The sequence below is a fragment of the Platalea leucorodia genome (assembly GCF_965183815.1).
Source record: "Platalea leucorodia genome assembly, chromosome: 9".
Taxonomy (NCBI): Eukaryota; Metazoa; Chordata; class Aves; order Pelecaniformes; family Threskiornithidae; genus Platalea; species Platalea leucorodia.
In genome coordinates this window covers 25744101-25770570 of record NC_138831.1, presented here as the reverse complement: position 1 = coordinate 25770570, position 26470 = coordinate 25744101, and the positions used below count along the sequence as shown (strand labels likewise).

The following is a 26470-nucleotide window of genomic DNA, read 5'->3' as shown; positions in this document are numbered from 1 at the left end:
TTGTGCCAGGAAGAAGAGGTATTCAATTTTTCCATTATCTGCATCATCTTGTTTTACTAACACTGTCAAAATTTCCAAGGATAGGATGTCATACAGCAGAATCGGGGTGCATGCAATTCACTCATATGAATACAAGAAGTTAAAACTGACTAGGGATTTCCAGATCTATGGATGCTCCAGGCTATGTTTTTACCCAAGTCAGTTCTGTTCACATATAATAGTTTGGCTTAGCTGGTCGAGAGTAAAAAGCTGCGAACTTGCAGCACAGCTGCTGCTTTCATGTTTGGAGTCAGAGAATTGTTTTTCCTTTTAACCAATGAAGGAAAAAAAGGTGATTATACAAATAATAATGACTATATAAATAAAACTGGAAAATTATCCATTCTATATGCAAAGCAATCTTAGAAATTATTAGCACAAAAAAATAAATCCCATAACTTTGAGTAAACAAACATCTTGGTTTTCAAAGCTGATTACACGTCCCTTAAAATCAACAGCAAACTGTTGCTGGCTCCTGGGAGCAAAGGAGCAGCCCCCCATTTGCACTGCCGGGGTCTGTGCCCCCGGCAGCCGTGACCCACACGCCCGTGGGAGGCCTCTGCCAGCTGTGCGCAGCCGGACCTGCTCCCTCTCAGTTTACTTTCGCTTCTGTAACTTCCCAGTGACCTCTGCTCATCCAAGGAGAACAGCACTCCAGCTGCCCCGCTGTATGTGTACTGGGCACAGCACAAACCTGTGAAACCTATGGATGATGCTCTACAAGACATGTAAGTGCATATTTGTAACAAGGAACTTGGGTAAAATGACTGGTCTGAAAAGTCTGCGGGGACAAAAGTGCGGAGCCAGGAGGGGCAGTGGCTGTGACGGGAGTGGCCAGCCAGTCCCTGCTGTCCCATTCTTTTTCCTTCTTAGAGTCTGTTTTTGTAAATGATTAGCTAAAACTTGCTGAAGGGAGCTTAGTGTGTAATCTGAGCTTTTAAGAAATATTTCATTGTATTTTTTTAAACACAAAGAAAGACTTTGTTAATGGAACTGCCTGCACTATCTGGATTTAATTTGTTCCTGAAGAGATCCAGTCCTCTTCAGCTGTGGGAAAATAAGAAACCATATTGTGATTTAACAATTAATAGATAAAACAAGAAAACACTACGTGCCAATGCTGCCAGGACAAGGGTAATGTTTAGTAAATCAAATAATTCACTCAAATAAACAAAATAGTTGGTTTAGCAGGGGGAAACAGCAATGGCTTTTGAGATTAGCTAACCAGGAAATCCATCTGGTGTCCTTTAGATGCTGGGAAATAAAACATTGTTGGGCGGGTCACTTTTAGCCACTAAATGGGGAGACAGAAATCTGAAATGAATCATAGAGTTTCGGAAATGCATTGGGCTCTGTCGGTGTGGCAGGCCTGCTGTCAGCAGGAATCGAGGGCTTTCCACTGTGCCGCTCTGTCTGTGAGCGGTTTGAAAATCAGCATTACTCGCCTCAAAGAGCGTAAGAGTTTCGTGGCGCTGTTTACATATGGCTCATTGCTGTTACTGGTACCGAGCGGGTGTCCTCCCTATCCGGCTGTGCTCTTTGAATGTCACGGATCATGCTGTGGGAGGGGATTTGGTGGCCCAGCTCCTGCCAAGTACGTGACTCCCCACGGATGAGCCACATGTATGTGGACGGGTGTCCCTCTCTGCTACCCCTGCCATGGCCATGTGGCTTCCCGAGGACCTGTCTTTCCAAGGCAACCCTAACAGCCATACGGCTGCAGAAGTCTTGCATGCCATGGGCATGAGGAAGAGATATATTTAGCCCTTGATTCTTGTATCATTATGTGAGTTTATAGGACAGAAATATCTCCAGGCAATGTGGCACTGTACACCGCAGCACTCCTGAATGACTGATTTTCACTTCCATTTCACTCAGCGCTCAGAAACACCATCTGCTAAAAACTGTTTAAGATAGATATTAGAGATTTCAGTCTATGTCACATGAAGACGACAAGGTTTTCAGTTTTGTGGTTTAGATTCTGGTAGCAATTCCAGGGAAACTTTTTAGCAGAGCACAAAATGCAGTGAATTCACAATGGTATAAAGTGGTCATAAAAGCAAATCCTCAGCATGCCATACTACTGCTGCTTCTTAGTGCTAGGCAACACCTCTTCTGTAATATTTTAATATACATGTGAAATGGTCTTAAAAATATATGATGAAAGGAGTTATAAAATGACAATTTCCTTTCCACAAGGTGCCTGTTTTGGTTACTACAATACATTGCCAAAAATCACTCTAATACAGGCATGATCAAGGTCTCCATGTGCAATAATAGTAATTTAAAAACCTCTTTTCATGCTGTTCAGAAGATCTGCATTCCTGAGGGTAAATGGAATAAACTCAGGATGCTTATACTCTATTCATCTTCCCAAGGACATGCACCATAAATGTCACAGCATTTGATAATACTAAAAATATTTCAATGAGATTTTTTTTTCCATGTCCTTACACTTTCTAGAGATAAAGAAGCTGCTTTCATGTGTAGTACGGAGGCATAGACCAACATTTTCAAGAGTAAATGTGGGGATTTAGGTATCTCAGTTGTTAATGGAGGTGCACATAATCGTGTGAGTTACAGCAGTTCTGGCTGTGCTCTCCAGGAAGGTCTCCGCGATGAGCTTCTTGGAGCTGTTGCACAGAGAGTGCAGGGTGGGCGATGTGGCACTGGGGTGGGACGCTGCTCTCTTCAGAGAGCTCTGCCAGGCTAGAAACTCCACCCTGGCAGGGAAGGCCAGACACTGAAAACAAAGGCGAGAGTATCAGAGAAAGAAATTATGCGGAAGAAAGCTTCAGGACGGTGTGGCTAACCCTGCCAGCTGAAATCCTGCCCCAGGACGTGCTAGAAATGCCCCGGTACACCCCAGGCACCATCTCCGGGGTTGCGCTGGGTATGACACTTCCTCCGTGAGACCACGAAGTGGCAGCACTCGCAAACTTCCAGCAAATTATCTTTTTTCATTTTTTTTTTAACTCCCAGGCTAGCTGGAGCTGTCTCTCATAAGAGGGTCTACAGCGCATATCCAAGCGCAAAGTCAAGGCTTCACTAAATCCTTTCTTACCTCCTATTTGGCAACTCGTGCCTACCCTGTCGGCTTCGGAAGTTCGAGCCTGTCAGTTGGGACACGCTGACTTCCAGCTTCAGTGCTACAAGTTCCCAAAACACCGCACCACTCAAAGCAAGGGGCTGTATGTTTTATTATCTCGCTGTTTAACCAGTCCTGGCATATTGGTATAGTTTTTCCATGCATTTGGGTTGTGATGGCATGGTGGCAAAACAGGGCAAACCTTTCAGGGTCTTGTGGACTACTGGTCATCCACACAGTGGTTTTGTTTCCTGGGGAAGAGTGTGTTTTGGTGCTCGGGGACTTGCTCGGGAACTAAGAGAAGCAAACTGTTTTAATAAGCGGTGTCTGTGCGAGGGCAGTTGTGTGCTTGAAGCACTTTATGTACCAGTCTGGAGGCAGCTTTGCCTACTGTGATTTCAGTCTCTCTGGAAGATTTCTGTCCCTGTTCAACATAAACATTTTCTTCATGGTTTCAACAGAAGTCATAATTACAAATCACCCTGTCACTTTGCCATACTAGAAAACTGCCTTTTCTGATACATTATAAAAATACCAGATTTTGCAGTAAAAAAACCAAACCTGCAGTAATAAATCATGTATCCCTTTCTGTATCACAATTTGCAAAGCTAAGGTTCAGCCTTGCTCCTCTGCAGCATTTATACCTAGGAAGGCATATTGTCCTCCAGACCTCGCTGGGTAATTAAATGCTGATGAAATTTTGTGCTAACAGGAGTTTTTAAAATGCACAGATTTCATTCTACTTCTTCCCTCACAAAGTTAATATATCCCAATTAATCAGATGCTTCACTGCAAGCTTTTCTTTGATTGAGAGTTGTCCCTGCTCCTTGGACTTGCATAATGATCTGTCAAATTTGCCTTACATGGCGTAGCTGCATTTAAACGAACGCATACAGCACTGTGGTACAAGAAAAAATATAAATTGCATATGGATATGATGAAAGCATAGACATGGTATTTTGAACAGGTCAATTACCTGTGGAAAAGTAAATTGCGGCATTACTAATTATGCAGTTGACCGTTTCAAGCCTGACAGTTGTGCAAGTGTAAATTCATACTTTCACAGCGCCCGGGATGGCCAGATAAACGCAGTCATTACCCATGAATGGGTCTGACGCCTCGAGGCTGCCAAGGCGGTGGGGAACTCGCCACGAAACGGTGTGGGCGCCCCTGGAGCAGCCCCGGGCGCTCCGCTTCCCCACGCCGCCTCCGGCAGCGCCTTGTCTGGGCCCGGGAGGCGGCGCCCCGGCAGGCCTCCGCACCGCCCCGGCCCGGCCCCGCCGCCATCCACAGCAGGAAGGCCCGCAGCCCGCCGGCGGGCCGGGCAGGGCCGGGGCCGCGGCCGCCATGACCGGTGAGTGCGGAGCGGGGAGAGCCCAGGAGCGGCGGGGAGAGCCCGGGGGCTGCCCCGGCGGGGCCGCCTCGGGCAGGAGGCGATCGCTTTCTGAGGCGGCGCCGCTTCGCTCCGGGGTCTGCGGCTGAAGCCGCTGGCGTGCTGCCGCTGCGTTTCGCGAGGGCGGGTGTTTTGGTGCCTTCGGCGCCCCGTACTCGGGCCGCCGTCAGCGCGGCAGCTCGGAGGGAGGGTGTAGCTGCGTGAGCCCTGGCTCGCCCGCGGGTCCCGGGAGGGGGTGACGGTCACCGCCCCGCGGGTGACGCGTCGCGGGCAGTAGCGCGGCGTAAGCCCCGGTCCTGGGGAGCGGGCGCCGCCCGGCCGTGCCGCCTCTGGCCTCGGCGCCGGTTCCGGGCAGCGCCGCAGTGTCACGCCTCACAGCCGGGCCCAGCGGCCGAGGCTCGGGGCGGCTGGCTTTACGCGGGCGGGCAGGGGCCGGTTCTGGGGTTTGCAGCCAGCAAATGCGGTTAGACCCGTGTCTGAAACGTAGCGTTCACGTTACCCCGCAGAAGGGAGCAGGTGCGAGGAGTGTCAGATCTCGCATCTCGTCATGCTGGCCGCACGTTGTGTGGCAGTGAAAAGAAATCTGCTGCTTGTGGCCAGCCTCCATGTTTTGCTTGTTAAGATTCTGCCTCTGCACCTGTGGTGCACACAAGCCTTCCTGGTTACTTAAGGGCCAGGTTGTTTTGGCCTTCGTATGAAGCTTGAGGGACTGGGAATGTGTATAAAGTAATGTCACACTCGAGTATCAAGAGCATTTTGATATTTTGCTCACTGTTTTATTTTTTTTCTCTTCTATTTTTAAAAGATATTTCAGATAAAGATGAGTTACTGAACTCTACAGCTACCTGAAAGGAGGTTGTAACGAGGTGGGGGTTGGTGTCTTCTTCCAAGTAACAAGCAATAGGACGAGAGGAGACTGCCTCGAGTTGCACCAGGGGAGGTTTAGATTGGATATTAGGAAAAATTTCTTCACCGAAAGGGTATTCAGGTAGAACAGGCTGCCCAGGGAAGTGGTTGAGTCCCCATCCCTGGAGGTGTTTAAAAGATGGGTAGATGTGATGCTTAGGGGCATGATTGAGTGGTGGACTTGGCAGTGTTAGGTTAATTGTTGCGCTCGATGATTGTAAAGGTCTTCTGCGATCTAAATGATTCTATGGCTTGCTGTCAAAGACTCTTCACTTCTGGTTGCTAACTTGCCAGTGGCACCAGCATGTGGCAGTGGGTGAATGTGGCTGGGGAGGGTGGCACGTTGTCCTTCACCTCTGTATCGTCACTTCCAGCCCAGAGGAGCAGACCAGTTGCTCTTCATTGGGAGTGCGTTTGGTAACCGGTGCAATCTGATCATCTCAGACCATTTCTCTGTAGCCAGATTCCTTCTTAAATCCTCAGCATCCTTTTCTTGGGCTCTTGAAAGGGAAAAGCCAAAAACTGAATTAGTGTTCAGGTAACATTTTATTGAGACTTCTTCAGCTCTTTTCCAAGATGCTTCAGCAGGGAGTTTGCATGGACACGTACAAATGGCAGGTCATGCGTCTTCAAGGTTTTGGTTGTCAGCTTGCCCTTATAAAGTTTATGAAAATCATCCAGGAGTTTTACAGGAAGTTGCAACTTGTGTTTGCATTGCACAGCAGATACCATTGAGGTTTCTGGAATGGATGTTTACAAATTATGTGTGTTGTTAAGGAGAATGTCAGGGAGAAGTGTTGGGTTTTGTGTCTGTTGTATTTACATTTATCTGCTTATGATGATCCTGTCTGTTTGCTTGGTAAATTGAAGAAGGCTTTTCAGGGGAAAACAAACAAAAGATGAAACTGTAATAAAGTGTCATGGTTTAACCCCAGCCGGCAACTAAGCACCACATAGCTGCTCACTCACATCCCACCCTGCCCCTGGTGGGATGGGGGAGAGAATCAGAAGTGTAAAAGTGAGAACACTTGTGGGCTGAGATAAGAACAGTTTAATAATTGAAATAAAATTATATAATAATAAATTGAAAAGGAAAATAACAAAAAGAGAAATAAACCCCAAGAAAGACAAATGATGTAAATGAAAAACAATTGCTCACCACCAGCTGACTGATGCCCAGCCAGTCCCTGAGCAGCAGCCCCCACCCTGGCCAACTCTCCCCAGTTCATATGGTATGGAATAGCCCTTTGGCCAGTTTGGGTCAGCTGTCCTGGCTGTGCCCGCTCCCAGTTTCTTGTGCACCTCTAGCCTTCTCGTTAGCAGGCCAGTATGAGAAGCTGAAAAGTCCTTGACTTAGCAACAACCAGAACATGAGTGTGTTATCAACATTATTCTCATGCTAAATCCAAAACACAGCACTATACCAGCTACTAGAAAGATTAATTCTATCCTAGCCAAAACCAGGACATAAGGATACAGTGGTGTCAGAGACAGTATCAAGAGTCCTTATGTAAATATTGGTGGAGTTATTAATTGGAAAGGTCTACACGCCTGACCTAAGGCGGTTGGCAGCATTTATGCTCCTGGGGCCCAAGCATGGATGAGAGCGGTTACATGTCACAGCATAGTGAGGCGGGGCTGATAGCAGCCTATGAATTTGAAATGCAGCTGGATTTATTCATTTACTGTGATAAACATGAGGTGGCAATGCAGACCCCAGCCTAAGGTGGCAGGTCCCTAGGGCCATGTGGTTTTATCCAGAAGGGCAGTGGAAGTAGATTATAGAGGAGCATATGCAGGGGGCTGCGAGAGACAAAGTCCCATTTGATATTCCTTGTACAGAAAACAACATGGTAAGAATAATTAAGCAGAATCAAAATTACAAGGGGGGGTTTGACAGCCATTATAACCTGGAAGTTATGTTTTGTGTTATCAGTGTGTTGCGCCAGTGGCTAGTGACACCTTTAAGGGACCAGATACCTCACCACAGGCGTATGGAGCAGGACTGCCAAAGCCACAGTGCTTGTCTGACGTCCTGGCTGCTGCCAAGGTCTGGCATGCTGGTGCCTAGTTTAGGAGTTGTCTCTGAAAAACTCGCTGTGAACACACTCTGCTATTAATTAGGAAGAGCTTTGGGAAGGGTGGCTCTGTCACCCTTGACATTTTTCCTGCAGGTGCTGTAGAAGACAGTCTGGCATGTTACGGTCACATACGATCAGGTTTTTTTATGAGCCTTCTTACTTCCAAGAGCAGAATATATTTCAGCACCCGTAAAATGCCAGCACTTAGTATAGTGGCTGGGTCATTCTGCAGCTATTGCCAGAAACCTAATTGCCCATTTGGAAGGAAGAATAGAGATGGGTCATTTTATGAAGGATTGGAATGGGGGTGATTTTTACCTGCAGGTGAAAAATGGTGAGTGCGTTGCTTTGTTACTGTCATTTGCTGCTTGCGCATTTATCATCGCTGATTCTATGCATTTTATTCCCTGTTTGAGGAGCTGCTGGCTACAAAAAACCAATCATCTCTTGCTTTTCTCTGATATCTCTTAATTATGCGTGTACTTTCCTTCTGTGTGTGCGGTCAGGTGCAGGCTGTGTATGTTAGCATGGTGTGCATATGCTGTGTGCCAGAGGCTTTTTGTGCTTTGGGTAAGAGAAAAAAAGCAGTCGTGTATGATGTGTCATGGGCTTATTATAGTAATTATAAGTCAATAACATGAAATTATTAGTCATGTTTTCTTCTCAACTGTCAAAGACAGTTCTTGAGTTTCCCGTCTGTCTCTTTGACAAGTTTACATTTCCTCTGAGTAAGGAAAATACCAACCTTATTTTAAGCAACCTTTAGGTCAGCTTCAATGATGTGGTATCGAGTCTCATCTGTATTCACTGCCTCTCCTCAGTGAGGCTGAGCTCAGTCCACTGCCAACCCTCCGGCTATGTCAAAACTTGCAGACTCCTCCGCTGCAGCTGCATGCCTGAGCAAACCTGCCGTTGGGTCCAAAGCCTGTGAACAGAATTAAGCTCAGTTAGATTAATGTTCTAGTGGAGGAGAAGGTGTAACTGCAGTAATATCAAATTCCAAATTCAGTGTTAGATGCAATCCTCATGCAGTCTGAGGGCGTTAAAATGCCCGGCAATGCCACGCCTGTGCTGTAAGCTGTGGTTAATTGACCTGCTCTCCCGATTTTGCTGCTCTGAACTTTCTAGGCAAGTACTGACTAACAGCATGACTGTCCTTTTAATGCTGGGGTGACTCCTGCTTAAAAACAAAGTCATCTTGGCATAAAGAATTTAGATTTTCCTTGCAATAACTGTTGTCTCTTTGAGGCAGTGAGATAAAAGGTGGATATGCAAAATATCCCAAACAACCTCTCCCTAAATTCTTAGGACCTGACAGCACATCAGTAGCCTTGCTGCAGTTGTGAAGTTACCTGGTTTGGGGTTTCTGTTACTTCAAAATATAAATGATGGGTGTGTTCAATATTAAAAAGCTGCTGCTTGTGAACAGTGATGATAAAACTTCATAGCACGGTCATGCTTGTACACCTATAACTGGGCCATGAGTGGCAGTGCATGGGAGCAACTCCATGCCGTAACAAAGCTGCCAGAGTTCCTGGGGCAAGCTGGGCCCAGGAGCATCATGTGGTGGCTTCAAATGCACACGTATGCTTTCCAGGTACCCGTATTGCTCCAAAGCAGGGTGCCACATTCCAGCCACTAGGATTGGTGGGGCTTTTTTGTTTGTTTTCTTTAAATTTAGTAGGTGGAGCACCATTCTGCACTGGTGGGCAGTGTTGGTGGGAAGCTTCACTTCTCTGGTCTACCAGAAGCCTGAAGGCAGTTCCTTGTGTGGTTTGGGCAGAGATATCTCAGAGTTAGAGGAGACACAAAAGATTTTGGAGGAGAGGTGAGATACTGGAAGTTACTTCTGCTCTGCTTTTATTGAGGTAGCGTTGAGTTTGATAACCACTCTTATGGAAATTTTAAACCTTGCACCTCATCATAAATACTGAACTGAAGTAATTTGGAGGAGGTAAAGGTGCACGCAGATGAAACATCTCTGTGGGAATGGGTAGGAAACAGGTTGCTTCATGGGTGCTTCTTAAAAATGGAGCATCCCATAGGAAGGGAGAAGCGTCTTGCAGATGCCCAAGCCAGGTGTAAGACCTGTCCTTGGCAGGCACAGTTTAGCAGTTACCAGAGAGGCCAAGAGCATTATCTCATTCTCTTCTCCTGCCTTTTGGCTTAGATGGGAAGAAAACATAGCCATCCCTGAAATCTTGGAGAGTCTTATGCCCCGTAATATAATCTACGGTGCACCAGCACACACATTTCAGATGGCAGCAAAAATCCCTTGGTAAGACTGGTGATAGTTTAATGGGTGTGTGTAAATGAAAATTGCCGTAAGGACATGGAGTGCTCCTGACTGCTCAGAAAATGATCTTCACTTAAATGAGATCTTCGGTTGGTTACGGTTAACTTCACTGGTGTAATAGCTGCTAATATACTTCTGCATGCTGCCTGTGTGGGGATCAGTAATGACAAGGCAGCAACAGAGCGAGAAGCAGGAAAGGAGATGACACTTTGAGCCTGCTTTTATTTTACTTTATATACACATTGTGCTGGATCCTTGTCATGCTTTTAGCACTTGCTATGGTCCGTTGTTTGAATGTCACAGTGCTATTTGAAGTTTAATTGCTCTGCTAGCTGTAAGACCCTGGTTTAATGTGTGTTTTTTGTAAGTTTGCAGAAGGTACAGAGTTGTTGGTGACACTGAGATTGGGTACAAATCATGTAGCTGAGGCAGAAGGAAGAGGAAGCTGCACTGTGGCACTTCATTCCCCAAAAAGTATTTGCATGAACAGACAAAACTTCACAGTCTCCTGGTCCTTGCCTCAGCCTTTTGTGCATGTCAATGAGCTGATTTGAAGAGGAGAAGTTTGATCTCAGCCATGAATCAGATAATGTGTAACTTCTTGCAACAAAAGGGAATTGCACAGCAAGTATGTCAGGGCAGTATGTTTCTGACAGTACACTAAAAAGCTGCCTTGAGAACGAGCCGTGGAAAAGCGAGGCTTTAGAAACATGTGGAAATAATATGGTGTTTATATAAAAAGTAAGAACGTAACTGAAATCCTGTTGTGCCTGTAGAACTGCAGCTCCCTGTGCAGTATCAATAGCTATGTCTTCTTGTTTGAATAGGAGTGACACTGGCACTGGAGAAGTCATTAGTGCGTGATGGTCACACTGGGAGATTTTCCTGAACCCTTTCCTATAAACGCTTTTAGTGCTACACAGATACAAAAAAAGGACATGGTATAGAAAGGGCAAGGGCTGTCTATAGGTGTAGTGCATCGTGCCGAAGTTTTCTGGCTCATTTCCTTCATGCTTTTGTCTATCTTCTCGAAATTGCAGGGCACAAAGGGCTAATGGTTATGTATTTTCTGGTAGCCAAAATACCATAAAACCTATGCATTTGCTTTAAATGGGGAATGTGCTGGGGGTGTGGTGGTGGTGGCGCTGTTTTGGGTTTTTTTCTGTGCGGCTTGGTTATAAAGTGCTGTACTGGCATTTTAACACTTACTTCTGACACGGTCATAGACATTCTCTTTCTAGATCTAATATAAGGGCACAGTAACCCGTGAAACCAGTCTGTGCCTGTATCTTAATCTAGGGACTATAGACAAGCAGCTATAGGGAAAGCTATGCTCCTACAAAATCCATTGCTGTCAAATTGGAAACAGTGCCTAAAACAACAATAAGTCTGGATTTGTGTATTTGCAGAGGTTTGGGTTAATAGAAAAAGATGTGTTTTATTTGTATGGGTATTTGAGTGTACTTCCATGGTAAAAATGTACTGCTTTTTGAATGCCCTTTCTCCCCACTCCCACATGAAGCGAAGGTAGAAGTCCTTCCCGAAAAACTTCATGGCTCTTTGGCAGAGATGCTGTTCCTGATGTTCCAGTTCTGTTTCAGTCTGGGTAGTTTCTGGCGGGCAAATTGCTGAAGTCTCCTGTTAGACAAAGGGCAGCAATAGCCTCTTGGCAGGCTGGGTGGTGTTAGGGCCAAATCACTGCAGCTCAGTCAGCCCCCTGCTTTGCCTAGCTGTGTGATCTTCTCTGCATCCTGTCCCATCCCATCCCATCCCACGATGTGCTGCAGTCCTCGGGTGCTAAGCAGCAGGCAAAGACTAGCCCTGTGCTGTATACCAGTATCCATAATGTACAAAATTTAAAGCCAAATATATGTCCTTTTACTGTTCTACATCAGTGAGAACCTCTCTGTGTGAAATACATAATTACATTTAAAAAATTATAAAACACATTAGTTTTAAACTCCATAATCTGACTTCATAAATGATAGAAAATTTATCGTCAGTGATTTAACAACTTTAGGACTGTATTTGATTAAATATCCATCAGTGCTTGACATCTAAATAATTTATAACCTTCTCCCTTTGGAAAGAGAGAGGCAGCACGAGTGACCAGCCAGGAGTTCAGCTGTGGGTAATTTTAAGTGGATGAGTCTTTTAAAGCATGTGGCTATGTTGTGTTTCCCTAATAGATAGTTCAGCTTTCTGAAATTACATGATGGTGGTAATTTTATTTTAGCTATTTAACCACTGTTAGGAAAATGAAATTTACAGAATTTAAAAATGGCTTGCTAATTAACTGCTGTGGTTTGTTCTTTGTATTATTTTATCTCTAGATCAGTCGTATTGTCACCGGCTGCAACACGACATGTGTTTTCTTACAAGCAACAGCCGACTGAATGAGCAAGTGGTTGATAAAATTATTCTTCAGCTTAACAGAGTCTACCCCCAAATTCTTACCAATGCAGAAGCAGAAAAGGTAATTTGATGAATTTTACTATATCTCTGAACGTTGCATTGCTTTTGCAGGTCAGTAGCTCAGCTGCCCTCTTCGTGACTTGACTCTGGGTGACACATGCAGCCAATCTTCCTCACCTCTTACTTGCTGACCAGTTGTATCCAGGATCTCATATCAGAGGAGAAGTCACAGGGCTGGCACATTTCCTGTGCCAAGTGGTGATGAGAGAGAGAGCACTCTCTTCAGCAGCAGCTTAATGCCCTGGTCTGCTGACCATGGTCCCTGCCATGATGTCTGACTCCATGCATGCAGAAGCATACTATCTTATAACTACTCCATGGGCAGGATTGCACCCATCATGTGGCCAAATGCCCTGCATGCCTGCCTCCTCACATGAGTGGGTGTGGAGTGTCATGTCAGATGATCTGTGCTGCCAGCTCTGTCCACAAAATCATCTCTATTAGCTTAATCAGTTTTAGTTGCTGATTAATGTGATTAATAACACTGAGTATTGGTAGAGGAGGGGGGCACTACTCCCACCTATAAGTGTGGGAGCTGTGGGAGGTGGATGGAGTTAGTAACATCTTCCAGTGGTGCCACTACATATAGAGGAAGGCCGCCCTCCCTGGCATGAAGCTTTCAAAAATGGGTAGCTCTTTTTAGGCAGAAGGATCTTTTAAACTTGTGTGAAGTGAAAGTTAACGTTAGTTAAAAGCTTCCCAGCTCCTACTTACGACAGTTTGTACTTGCCCTCTGCTGACTTCATTGTCTGCACAAGGCTCAGGGTTTTGGCATATCAGTATTTTAACATTAGGAAAAAATAGGTTTAATTCTGTCATAATCAAGCTGCATGGGGACGAATAGTGTTTTGGTGGTGTAGAGCACTGCTAGATCATCAGCTGAGCCAGTCTAGCCACTAAGTTATGATAAACAGTGTGACATGCACAATTAAGTTAATCTCATTCCCTCAAGAGCTTCAAAATAAATGCATAAAGAATCTTTGAAACGTAATTTCTGACTTCTGTGCTTAGCAGATGGAAATGGCCTGCATTCTCATAGGTCCAGGCAAGTTTCTGTCAACTCTATTGAGTGTTTAGGAAGCTTATAATCTCAGCTATATCCGGTAGACCTTGTGGGGATTTGTCAGAATAAGGAGTGTTGCATAAGGTATGTTGCATTCCTGTCCCCGTAGAGCAGGAACTGATCCTAACTAAGTGTACTACAAATGTTATCTGCTGTACTGGTCTGAAATATAATGCTTTGCTTAGAATGGCTTTGGACGTTTTTCAAATAAGCTGAAATCAGTTTGATGTGTGTAAGGCTACGTACATGTTTTCATTCTCTTTGTAAGGTCTCCTAATATTCGTCACATTTTGGACTACGGAAAAAAAGTACTTTCTTCTGCAACTGCTTGCCATGTTGCCTGAGTAATGAGAATTTGTACATGTTGCACTGGTTACGCAGCAGTTAATTGTGCTGGAAACAATGAAACATATAATCTTGGGATGATGAACACTCCAATATTGGGACTAAGCAGTATAAAGTACCTTTTTGGATGATCATTACTAGGCAACTAAGGGAAAACTTGAAAACGTAAAACTTTATTATAAGATTTGTTGATATTTTCTATCAAGAGCTGTCAGAATCAAATTGTAGAATAGCAAGTACCATGTTAGTTTGAATGCAGAAAAAACATCAAACGCAAAGTAGCTGTCACTTTACCAGGACAGAAAAAGAGTGAGGGAAGGCAGAGGCAATACACTCTCCATCAAGCAGTGCTGACCAGATGGAGCTCAACGTCTTGAAGACTGCTGTGCAATGCATGTCTTTTTTAGGTTCCCCTCATTTTTTTTGGCCCATTCTGTTAGCAAAGATAAAACAAGCTCCATATCTTCACTCCCTAGCATACTGTAAAGTGATGTAAAATTGATCTCCAGCTGTTGTAATCTCTCTTCTAATGAGTGCTTTTCTCTTACAGTTCAGGAATCCAAAGGCATCACTCCATACCAGACTTTCAGATCTGATAAAGCACCTTCAAAAGAAAGGAGACAGACACTGTCAAGAGTTTTACAGGGCTCTACAGATCAATGCTGAACAGCTGTATAATGACCTGCCAAGCAGGAAAATCTTAAGTAAGTTGATTTGTAAGTTGATTGAGTTGTGGATTTCCTCATCAGTGTATCACAAAATCTCATTCAGATGAGGTTTAGGTTATTTAGATAACCTGTTTAGGTATACATTAATTCCTTCTGACTGGAATTTTCCGGAAGCTGTAAGGGGATTTGACTGCATAGTTCTTGTTATTTGTTGACTAGTGTGGGCAGTCTAAAACTCTTTGATTGTTTTGAAATAGGAAATATGTCTTTAAAACAGTTTAAGTGCAACATGTAAGACAGTGAGATAACTTGTGTGAAGTACAATTTCTCTGTTCATAACCATTGCTTCTTAATGGCTTGTTTATTTCCTCTGTGTTTATTCTGACTTGTAGCGCTTAAGAACATTACAAACCTCAAATTTGTTAAGCTCAAAACTCTGGTGACCCAGAAGCTTGGCTTTCCCTCAATCCATAAATCTCCTAGTTGTGTCTAGTTTAACGTGAAGCAAACATTCATAGGCCCTTGCAATGATGAACTCTGATATTAATCACTTAGGACTTGTTTTGTGCAGCTGGCAGGCCTGACTGATGCCCATAAAGCTGCCCCCCAAATACACGTGTATGTACTGCAGAAGGACTGAGGCTCAAACAGATTTGATTCTATACTGCAAAGGAGCTCATTTCTTTACAGAAAAGTATCAAGCCTGACTTGCCAACCTGGGATAATGCTTGCTATGTGTTGGTGTTTCTTTTTTTTTTCTTTTCCCCTTACCTAACAAACTGGAGATAAGCACAGTGTTCCAAATGGATGGGATATATGTTCAGGCATGCCGCATACTGTAGTGACTTGAGGAGCTTGAGGGAAAGCTCCCACATTTGAGTTAATGAAGCTGCAAAAGGACTGCAGTTTAAGAAATCCTTATGAAGTATCTAAGAGCACTAATGCTTCACCGGTCAATTGATTTCTAGTTGTAAGAAACTCCACAGTTAGGTCCCAGGGGAAATTTTAGATGTGTGGGTCAAACTCCAGTGAGATTCAAACTGTTACACCAAAAGTCCATAGGTTTAAAAAAACAATTAGACCTCTTTTATTTCTGGAGTGAAAATGGCATGTAAAATTGTAATTACCTTTGAAGATACTGCATTGCCTAGCTTTGTTTTGCCTTTCATTTTGAAGGAGAAGCTTTGTATCTACCCAGCACGTACCAGTGGAAGACTGCACCATTTTCCTGCCTGCACAGGGAGGCTGCAAAGTTACCCCAGGCCTCCATATCCCATACCTGAACCCTCTTGAACTGGGAAAGTCTGGGCCCATCCCTGCTTCAGAATCTCAGAGGAGCATGAATCCCTATTGATTCAGCCACGCACCAGCTTTAAGGCAGTGCTTCCAATCTCATATTCACCTTGCAGAAGTCATGCCCTTTGAAGCAACAGGCTCTTAAATCAAATAGTCTTGGATCAATCGTTTGTACTTGGGTAGAGCTCAAGAGCAACAGGTTTTTCTGCCAGGCTGACTAGAAGGCAGCAGCCCTTATTAGTTAAAAGCAACTTAAGAAGTCTTAGTGTAGTCACTAAGAATAAAATTTCAAGAGCGTATTGATGGTTTAAGAGTTTAAGCTCTGTTAATGTTCAATAACACTTATCTTCGACAAGCCATTTCTGAAAATGTGTCTTAACGGGTACACAATAGCCAAGGCCTGACTACATCCCATATAGACCGTCTGAGTTCAGCTGGGTGCTAGAAACAGCCTAACTGTGACCAAGTTCATCTGTACCCATGAAACTCACATCGGAAGTTGTGCAGATAATTGTGAAGATGAACTCTCACACTGCCTTGTGCTGTTGTCACACCTGGACAAACTTGCATAGGGTGTTTGTGTGATGTTTTCACTTTTAGCTAGAGCATAAACGTGCTCATCCTTGTATCTGATTTACGTGGCTACTTCTGAGAACTTTTACTCAGGTAGCCGCATGACTAGGTGGGGGTAGGGCTCCTCGTGTTCAGACTGAGCGTAACAAGTACATGTGCTAGAAGTGCTTCACAAAAAAATAGAGCTGTTTGTGGTGCCCCAAAACGGTTTTGCTGCTGTTGCATTATGCAAAGGGACTCCAGTAACTGTCATAAGTCATTAAATTCTCTGTATCTTGGTACACTCTCTGATGTTACTATCCTCAGAACGATGAGAATAATTTAAATAACTGAGCTAAAATACTACTACATGGTGAGATTCTGCAGTTTCGTATAAGGAAGGACCTGAGAAGGAAATAATGAGATAATTGTGTTAATATGTTTGCTGCTTCTTATGAGTTCTGTAGCTAAAACAAATGTCTGCATTCTGGTTTGAATGGTCAATAAAATCTGTGCAGCTTTTTAAGCTAAAACTGCAAACAATTTTATTCTTCAGAAAAAGCTCGCTTTTCAATATGAGGTGTTATTTCTCATTTAAGTGAACTTGAACATTTTGAATAGTAGAGGCATTATCCTTCCAGCCTCTAACATGTACAATTTTTATTGTACGTGTATTTATAGTCATAGCAGTAGTTGTTAAATTTGTCAAATTTAGCAAAGAGCATTTACAGAATTGACATTAGAATTTGTAAATGTGAAGAAAAAAGGGAATCCCAAATGTGGGGGCTTTTTTCTAAATGCAGATTGAACTGAAACAAGCAGCATTATCAACAACTGGAGAAATTATTGGTGAGGACATTGATGAACTATGGCCAGGACAGAGTTCTGTAATAGATTACATGCAGCTGTACATATGAAAAATGTTTTCTACAGAGGAAATCCTTTCAAAGATTTCTTTTTCATTTTCAAAACAACTTTAAAATTTGTGCAAATTTCTTTGCCTCAAGTATAATATTGCAAGTGAAATGTTTAGTAATGTCTCAGAATTCCCACTAGAGGGTGGGTAAGGCACATGGCATGGGCAACTTCTGAGCTATTGAAGCCAAACAGGATCTTCCAAGTGACTCAGAAAATGTTTTTATTTCTGTCGATGCTGATGTAGACTAGAAAGATAAAGGATCAGATCAGCCCCACACAGCAATAGCCTGACAAAAGTGCAGAGATTTGGCTGTGCTTTCCTGTGAGGTGTGAAGATTTCTTAGCTAGAGTACGTAGCGAGGGCATCCCTCAAAACAGGCAGGCTATGTAAGATTGCCATTGATATAGAGTGTGCCATGGAGGCTTTGCAGCAATCCTTTCTGCTTCAGCGACTCTCAAGCTTTGCAGCAAAGCGCTTCAGATGTTTCTGTTCTGCTTGAATGCCATGCCCTGTCACCCCACCGAGAGGGATGTATTTAGCATGGGAGATGGATGTTCACTGTCGAACGTTGGCTGACAGCAGGTCCCCTTTGCTGACTTGGTGTACAGGCAGTTTTCCAAGGCACCTCACCTAGCTCAGATTGTCACATAGAAGAAGGAAATCAGTTGAAACCAAACAGTCTCAAATTCTTCCATATTGACAGCCAAATTTGGAGCTCTCACTATTTTTTTGCCTTTTTTTTTTTTTTAACCCTCTTGACTACAAAGAGGTTTGGCTAAAAAAGTTGTTTTGCATATTTGTGATGCATTAAAGGAAAGTCTTTCCTCTGCCCTTTATCGTGACAGTGGCGTTCTTTGGTGCTGCACACACGTCTGCAGACAATGTTATCTCCCCAGCGGTATGGCAAAGACACCTTTAAAAGAGCTGCTTTAGGCAGAATCTGCTTTATTGCTGTTAACTACTGAACACCTTGTATTAAGGTTAACCTCCTTTTCTACTAGAATTTGCAGAAAGATAGAGGCAAAAATTATTTGTGCCAAATGTTAGCACGTAGTACCTACAGACTTTCAAAGAAGTTGTATGTGTCTTTAGCTGAGACCAGAATTTAGATAAATAATCTGTGCCAAGCAGTTTGTTCCAAGTGCTTTATCTGCCAATACATTAATGCCCAGAGATTTACTCAAGAACAGAAAGAATAGTGATGCTTTAAATTATAGGGGTGTTTTCAGATTAGCACATATATTAACAAATAGTTTGTGTTTATTACAATGAAAATTTCTGGCATTATGGAAGGATTAGCTCCTCCTTTCCTCACTTGGAAAACAAGTGTAAAGTTACTTAACGTGGTTAGTGCTTAACCAGATCAGAGGTGTTGCTGCAGCTATTTATAGTTGCATTCAAATGACTATGTGCCTATGTCTTTTGATCAACATATATCCAGGTTTAACTTTGGAGGGTTAATATTTTACGTCAAGGTTGGATATTTTTCTGAAATGTGTTGTTTTGCACAATTTTGCATGTGCTGATTATGTTTGTTTGTTTGCTTGAGCTGAGTACTAACTTTTCATGTGTTGCTTTTATTTCTAGAAACCACAGATTCCACAGAGATAGACACTGACAAGGAGAAATATATGCTAAATGACAGGGGTAAATAAATGCATACAGTGTCACCAGATGGAATGACTTTTCAGATTATGATGCAATTTATTTTTTCATATAATTTACATTTCATGTAACAAATAGTTTGTTTTATGATGTCTTTACTGTCACAAGTTAAGTGGAATTAATGGAGAAAAACGTACTGAGCTTCTGTTGAGGAAACCAGGGCCAGGAAATTCAAGAGACTGCAGAGTTTAATCAATATTTACAATGGTATTTTTACTTACACTGTTATAGCTAAACTCTTAATTTCCTATGATTTCTTCAATGCTTGAATAGTAAGGTCTATTCAGCTGCTGTCATTTTGCATAAGGCCATCAAAAATTTTTTTATATAACTTTCAATTTTTTTCATTTTTTTAACTTTTAATTTAAGTACAAATAATTTGAAAGTAAAGACAGAAAGGAGGATGTGCAACGGTGAACTTAAATATATTTTCCTTAGGAAAACGTGTTAATTTTTTTCCCCTTCCTCTTTTCAATGCCCAGCTTACAGAGGCAAATATTTTATTCACTGAAAGATATCTCGAAAAGGAATTGAAGATCTGAAAGCAAGCTGAAGAATTTTCAAGATTTATAATGAACTGTTCTATCATTTAAGTTTAATTGATTATTTATTTAGAAATTTGGATAAAATTGTGACAGAATAAAAGGATCTTCTAAGAACTATGCCTTTTTGCCAGTTTTCCCCTGAGAGAAAACTGAAATGAGGGACAGAAACACAGTTTAACTCAATGTATATTTTTGCCTGTGGTATTGTTACTTTGAATATTGAACCAAATTGCTATTCAGATTATTCACTTTGCTGTTGCTGACTGCAGCAGTAAGAACAGAGAAAGTTCTTAGAAATAAGAAAATGAAATAATTTTTGTTCTTACTCATGCTGATGAAAGAGCTGGCCTCAGACTGGAGATTGCCTGGCTGCTAGCCACCCTTGTTGGGAGATTATATCCAAAGGAGCAACCAAGTCCTTGCTCCTCTGCTGTTTCTCCAGTGCCCTTGTTCACGTGGTCAGCTCCACTAATTTGTTAGTCTGCAGTACATTTGTCCTTAAATTGACAGATGCAGTTTAATTGTAGCTATATTCATAGTGAAGTAGTAAATACAAATAGAATATTAGATGATAAAGAAGCAGATATAAATCTTTATGAGGTTTTGTCTGTGGATAAGTATGAATTAGAAAGGTTTTATTGAACATCAATATTGAACATCAGCATTAAACTGCATGTAATTCCAGGCAGGCACATGTAGGAAATGTTTCCATGGGAAGATTTGTTTTAGATGTGCGTGTGGCTCTGCATTTCAGCTTCCAACAGAATTGTAAACAGGAACAAGAATATTTGCTCTTGTCATGAAAGTAGAATTTGTGGGGAAAAAACAAAACCATAAAAATCTGCCTCTAAGGGACTGCAGTCTCATATGATGTACTCTTACCCACAGGCAGTGCATTGCCCCAGTGGGGGCTATTTATAGAGTAAAATGCTACACTGTGTGGTGAGGTCCCAGTAGTCTGGTTCGTATTTTGTTGTAGTGTTTAAAGGGGTTTTTGCACAAAGTTTTAGAGTGAGAAAACATCTAAGGAACCTTTCACTTACATTTCATAGGATATAGCTAGATGAACAGAGGCTAACAGTGAATGGTGTCAAAGCAACTGTAATAAAAATTAATTACAGTATAGTAAATGTGCTTCATAGTCCATTAGCTACGGAACGTACATAATTGTGAATGTGTTAGCTTCATTTGAATACACTTAATTATGCATATTAATAGCAATTGATGATTTATGAACTGAGCTAAACTTCCACTGCTCTGTTCTGTCTTAATGTGTTTCCTTTTTCGTTTTCTTTAGGTCCAGTGTTCTTCCTCGCGTGTTTTAGTGTTGCTGCAGGATTTGCATTATTTTGGTATTGCTGTCACTCAGGTAATCTACTCCATTGTTTTTTCTCTTGGTTGCTGTACTTTAGCATGGAACGGGAGAGCAGCATGCCTCTTCATCTAACATGGCTTACTTAATAGAGTGGGTCAAGGTGTCATCATTCATTGATGAGGTTAGGATACAAATTACACTTCAGACATGCCGAGATATAAATAATGGATAGTTTGCCTACAGAGGATGCCGCAAACAGGGGCTCTTTTTAAAGACAGTAGTCATGTGAGCTCCTGTTGCTGTAGCAATGGGTCATGATTCCCAGCAGTCATGAGACAGACCCAAACCTTCTGTCTTCCACATCCCTTGGGAGCTGGTTGAAGCATGACCAGTGCCAGTGCTGGAGGTTGCTGGCTTGATTTGCTGAGCCCAAGCAGCTACAACCATTGCCCCTGTTGCTGGCTCTAGGTGTTAGCTCATCTGTCGGCTGAATCGCCTGCTTCACAGCAGCCAGCAGAGCAGGACTCCTGCTCCTCTTCACAGTCCTGCCTTCCACTCACCCAATGTTGCTGTGAGAGTGGCAGCTCTCAGCAGAAAGTGCGTTGATGCATCCAAATGGATCAACTTCATTGAAGCAGTGAGTCAGTGCTAGTGGGAAAGATACAGGAGGAGAGAGCAGCTGATTCAGAGGTGTCACTTTCTCTCGAGTCTTCGCATGGTGCTGTGGGAAGTGCAGCATGCAGTAGATGGGGAGCAGAATCCAAACTCCATTTTGGTTTAGTGCCTTCTGCTCCTTATACCCCAGTCACAGCAGTTAGAGTTGGACATTGTTCTTTACTATTTTTTTCCCAGAGCTGTGGGCTACAGTAGCACCAGTTCGTGGACATTTCAGGTGATGTGGGAGTCTGGGCTGTGTTACCCTTCATTCCCAGATCAGAGTCCCTCAGCTGGACTGTCCATGGAATCAGGATTTAAGGCTAAAAGGGAACCATTAGACCTTCGAGGCTAACCCATGTGTTTCCTTAGCTGCCATCACTTCCTTTCATCAGGTTCAGTCACCAGCATTTAATAGAAGCATTTTCAGAAAAGCGTTCAGGGACTGATACCAAAAAAACAGAGAATCTATCACTTCCCTTGATCCCAGTTAATTGTCATTAGAAGCGTGTGTCTTATTCTCAGTTTGAACTGGTTTCAGATCCAGTGTATGCTTTTTGTTAAGCCTTTCTCTACCGGATTGCAGAGCCCCTTAGCCCCTTGTTTGTGTGCCAGCTGACATTTCATATTTTTTCCCTGTGGAGGTCTTTGTGCCTCAAGTCAGCTCTCTATCTTTATTTTCGCTAAAGTTACCAACTAATCTCTCCTAGTCTTTTGTTCCAAGGCTCTTTTTTCCAGTTTTTGAGGCTCTTTCCTGTACCTGTGCAGTATCTCAATGCCCAATGTGTAACAGGGCCGCCAGACCTGGATGTGGTGTTCCAGGCTTGCACCATCCAGTGCTGTGCTCAGGTGTAAAGCTGCCCCCTTACCTAACTCAGTAATCTCTTCTTCGTGTGTCTGAACTTGCAGCAATGAATCACAGAATCATACTGTCTTGGCAGTTGATGTATACCATATTGAAGGAAATGAGCTTTTCTCTAGAGTAATTTTTTTAATTTATTTTTATTTTCTGTAGATGCTGCTTACTAGCTAGAATGAAACTTAACTGTGTTCACTTTCTCTTTTTCCTCCCATCTTCATTCTGTTTCAGATACGAAAGTCATAGGAAGAGCCAGGAGAATCTTGGGCTTTTCTCCTATTATCATAGGAAGGCACGTTAGAAATATTTGTATGGTGTATTTGGAAGACATATCAAGAAATTAAGGAAAAGCTGCCTCTTCGCTTGTCTGTACAGTATACCTGCCAAGGGAAGACAATGGTGCATGAATATTAATGTACTATACTCTCATACCAAAGATTTTATTAACTAGCTTCATCAATAATTGTGTTGCCTCAAGATGTATTCAGAATTTCAGCTATATATGTCCTTCCTTATGGGAATGGACCTTTTATTTTTGTAAATGCTTATTTTAAAATATTTATCATTTGGATAAAAATATTTTTAATACAAACTTTAAAATTATATCTTAAATGATCATGGGTCTTAAGCCATGTTTGCATATGTGTTTTATACTGGAATGAAGGATCACAACTGTTTAAAGAACGCTAGCCTGTCTCTTGTGATAATTTAAGAAAAGCACTTAAAAAAACACATGCACTCAAAGCCTTACTAAGAAATGGATCTCCATCTCAGGATTGTCTGTTCTGTCTGGATCCTTTGTACTTACTGCCTGAGCTCAGGTGGGCACTGGCACCTACAAAGTTTATCAGTGCCAGTTACCTTTGTGTATGCCTAGTACTTGCTGTGTTTTCTAATTCTCCTGTTTGTGCCTCATCCCAGCCTGCCTTGTTCACGTTCACACTCAGCTGTTGGCTGTGGTTTGAATGTGCTGACTGGTGCAGACTGGTTCCCAGCCCGCGGAGGGTCCCAGGAACTGGCATGTCTGATCGGAAGCACTTGAAACTACCAAGAAAATTTTTCATATTTATTTAACTTTTCCTTTTCCAGTGAAGTGTTTCGCAGTCTGTATATCTAAGAAACTGAAGTAATCCAAGATATTTTGCAGGGGCAGAAGTGCCATGACATGGGTTTTTTTTTTAATGGCCAAAAATCTGTATACTTATTTGAAGAGCCTGAGGTTGTGCATAATGTTGTTTGATGATGTTATGTTTTTCTTCTGTGAGTTGAAACCTGAAAAAACTTACAGAAGCCATTGTAAGACTAAAATTCTTGAGGGAGATGCAGGGAGTCAGAGCTGCAAGTGAAGCAGCTTGGGGTTTCTTAGCTTTATGAACTTAACCTTGCTCCTGCCTAGCTCAGTACGAATGGCTTTCCTCTTCCTGATGGGAGGCGCAGTAGTTCTTAACTGGCTGTGAGAAATGACATTTTTAGTGGATAGTTCTTCAGTTACCTGCTCAAGAGCGTAAGGAGCTTGGGGAGACCATGTGCCTGTGCTTCGTGAGAATAATGCTTTGTGGCTCTTCATTCACTGCCTGAATGAAGAGATTTCCAGATCAGATCAAATGTCACCTGAATAAAAATTGCAGCTACATCACAAGTTACCATGCACTGGAGGATCCCATGCAAAATTTTAAGTCATTTGGAGTGGTTTTCTCAAAACAGTCAGACTGAACATTGTCTTTCAGCTTTAAACTTTATTCATGTTATAAAAATGTCATTTCTCCACAGTAAATCATCTTGTAATAACTGTATTTCCTTCCAGGGCAACACTCACCTGATACAGTAACAAGCATGTAGTCCAGAGGAGGAATTGAATACAGGGCCAAATTTTCAAATAAAAGACCCAAAGAGTATTTGCAGGAAACATCTTGAGAGACAAAAAAGGGCTCAGAGGACCCTGATTTTACTCTTCTGATAAAATGTTTCTACCTATGGCATTGGAGTGTGGTTGGGACACGAGCCAACCCCGCGTAGAGGTAGCCACAGTCTTTGTTAGGTCAAATCTCAAGAACAGATGGCACGTCTTCGTGGTCATCGCTGGTGTGAGTGCAGCTCATCTCGAAACACCCAGGTGAAATCAAACAGGCTACAGGGATAACACTACAACCACTCTGTAAGTCAGCACAAGCTATTTGGTTCAGTATTTATTCTGATTCTGGAAGGTGAGCTTCCAGTTGCTGGGTTTACACTGTTAACAGTGCCTCCACCAGCCACATTAAAGCTGGCTTGGCTGTTTTTACACAGCTGCAGCCACTCCTTTGACTGCAGAACTAGCGTTTCCCTAACAGCTCCCACAGTGTAACTGTGCAGTACTCAACAGAAGAGTTTTCTGTGCAGACAGAAGATCAGCAGTGGACCAAGGGATATTATAAACACTTAATAGCCTGATTGCTGCAGTGTAAAATGTCGAATGAGACAAATGCCGTGCAAACAAAATAACACCCAGCAGAGCAGTTTATTTAGACTTCCTTTCCCCTGCCTCCACCCCACCAGCTCATGCATCTCTTCGATCTAATCTCCACGGGGACTCTTATTAGGGAGAAAACGGTGATGGAGCTGAGCATGTTTCCTACAGAATTGGCTAACCGTGAGGCTCTGCTGCCCTTGTTGCACAGTGATCTGCTGTTGTGCTGCCTTCCATCTTGGGAAGTGCTTTAATTATATTCTGTTGTTTTTTCTCTGCCTTGCCTTGTGTTTAAGGTGACAAGTTGTTTTTTTTTCTCCAGCAAACCAGCTCGGCTTTATAACATTTGAAATTAAATGTTCCTTTCCCCACAGCTGCTTACTTCCTATAGCAGCCCCTTTTTAAGGGACTACAAAAAATACCTCTGAAATATAAAGGGGTTTTAAATCTTTGCCTTGAAGCCAACTTTGAAACCTCGTTAGAGGAACAGTATTCCGTTTTACACAAAAAACATTATTCAAAGTAATCGCAACAGTCACATCTCATTTTGAAGCAGAAACAGAGGCCTTATTGGTGCTAGGCAGATTCTTTCTGTTTAGATTATCCACTGTGTTACCCTTTGATTAACAGGCTGCAAATTGTGAGCTGTTACTGAAACCTAACAGAAGTTACCAGTGCCTTATTTAATCTGAAGGTGAGATTCTGCTTACTTACTGGTTCAAGGATGCCTTGCAGTGCCAGGAGCCCTTGAGTCGATAAAACTGCCCCAGGAGCACACTGGCTGTGCAGGAGGATTCTCCTCCCAGTTCCTTAAACGAAGTGGCTTTCTTGAGCCTTGAAAACCATATGGAATAGGAAAGTTTACTGAAGGCTATGGCTGGATTTTTTCCTTTTCTGAGGTTGCTTGACATGGGGATGTCTCTTGGGGAAAAAAAATCCAGGATGAGCTATCCCCAGGGTTAGGGCTAGGAGGAGAGAGGAAAAATGAGTCTTGGTTCATCCCAGTGTTGTTAGTTAAAGGACCTGACAGCAAAGAATAAAAAATAATCTGTTCCTTTATTAGTGCTAGTTTTTAATTTAAAAAGTAAAAGTGAGGCTAGCTATAAAATTGGCATGGGCATATGTTGGGAGACATTCTTTTTTTTGGAAGGTTTTTCTTTCAGGAGCAAATAACTGAGGTTTCATACACTTCTCTGCAAGCGCATCTATGCAGCACATGCAGAGAGCAGATGAAGTGATAATTCCATCTTCAGTTGCTGGAGGAAGCCCGTATGTACGTGCGTGGGAGTCCGGTCCTTCTAGGCAAACAGTGTTACTTGGAAACAAATCAAGTAGGGTCGTGGATGAGCCTGTCTAGCTGCAGAATTGCAGCTTCCCTGTCAAGTCAAGAATAGCTTGGTGTTTGCTGCTGAAACTGTACTGGTATTTAGAAATGTGCTTTACTTTATGTGCAGGGAAGTTGTCCTGGCTGTGTAAAATACAGTAGGTGGTTACACGTGCAGAGGATAGAGGCCATTCTTGTGAATGCCATGGTTCTTGTGCTGCAGACAGTAAATGTACAGGAGCTAATAAAAAGCAGCCATGTTTTCAACATACCCTCTCTCACCTTCTGCGGCTCTTGTTGAAGAAGTAAAATGTTTGATTTTTCCCTACAGCGTAAACAGCATTGTGTCTTTAGCAGCATTATGGGCTGAGGACCGAAACAGCTATTGCGTGAGGGATACTCTCCTGGAGGGCTGAACACGGCTCTCGGGAAAGAGATGAGCAAGGAGAAGCTGTGGTCTCTGGAGGGTGGGAGTGTGCAGGTTATCAAGGAGTTGGCTCCCCTGCCAGCTTAGACTCTGCTCTGCAGCGAGTGCCTCGCA

At 42.8% G+C, this 26470-nt stretch overlaps 1 protein-coding gene across 2 annotated transcripts; it reads left to right on the top strand.

Annotated features, from left to right (window-relative positions):
- Positions 1-651: 651 nt before the first annotated feature.
- Positions 652-26364, top strand: CARD19 (caspase recruitment domain family member 19). 2 transcript variants are annotated; one of them, XM_082322530.1, is made up of 6 exons: positions 4409-4481; positions 12137-12279; positions 14237-14390; positions 18709-18768; positions 20629-20700; positions 22391-26364. In XM_082322530.1, exons 1-6 carry the CDS (start codon positions 4475-4477, stop codon positions 22501-22503), a joined length of 549 nt encoding a protein of 182 aa, XP_082178656.1. In that variant the 5' UTR covers positions 4409-4474; the 3' UTR covers positions 22504-26364. The 2 variants fall into 2 exon arrangements, with proteins under 2 accessions (XP_082178657.1, XP_082178656.1); XM_082322531.1 differs by lacking the exons at positions 4409-4481; positions 18709-18768 and adding an exon at positions 652-767.
- Positions 26365-26470: the final 106 nt, after the last annotated feature.

Coding starts and splice junctions, on each gene's coding strand:
- CARD19 (XM_082322530.1), top strand. Junction 12,280..14,236: donor CCAATGCAGAAGCAGAAAAG/GTAATTTGATGA, acceptor TTTCTCTTACAG/TTCAGGAATCCAAAGGCATC. Junction 18,769..20,628: donor ATATATGCTAAATGACAGGG/GTAAATAAATGC, acceptor CGTTTTCTTTAG/GTCCAGTGTTCTTCCTCGCG.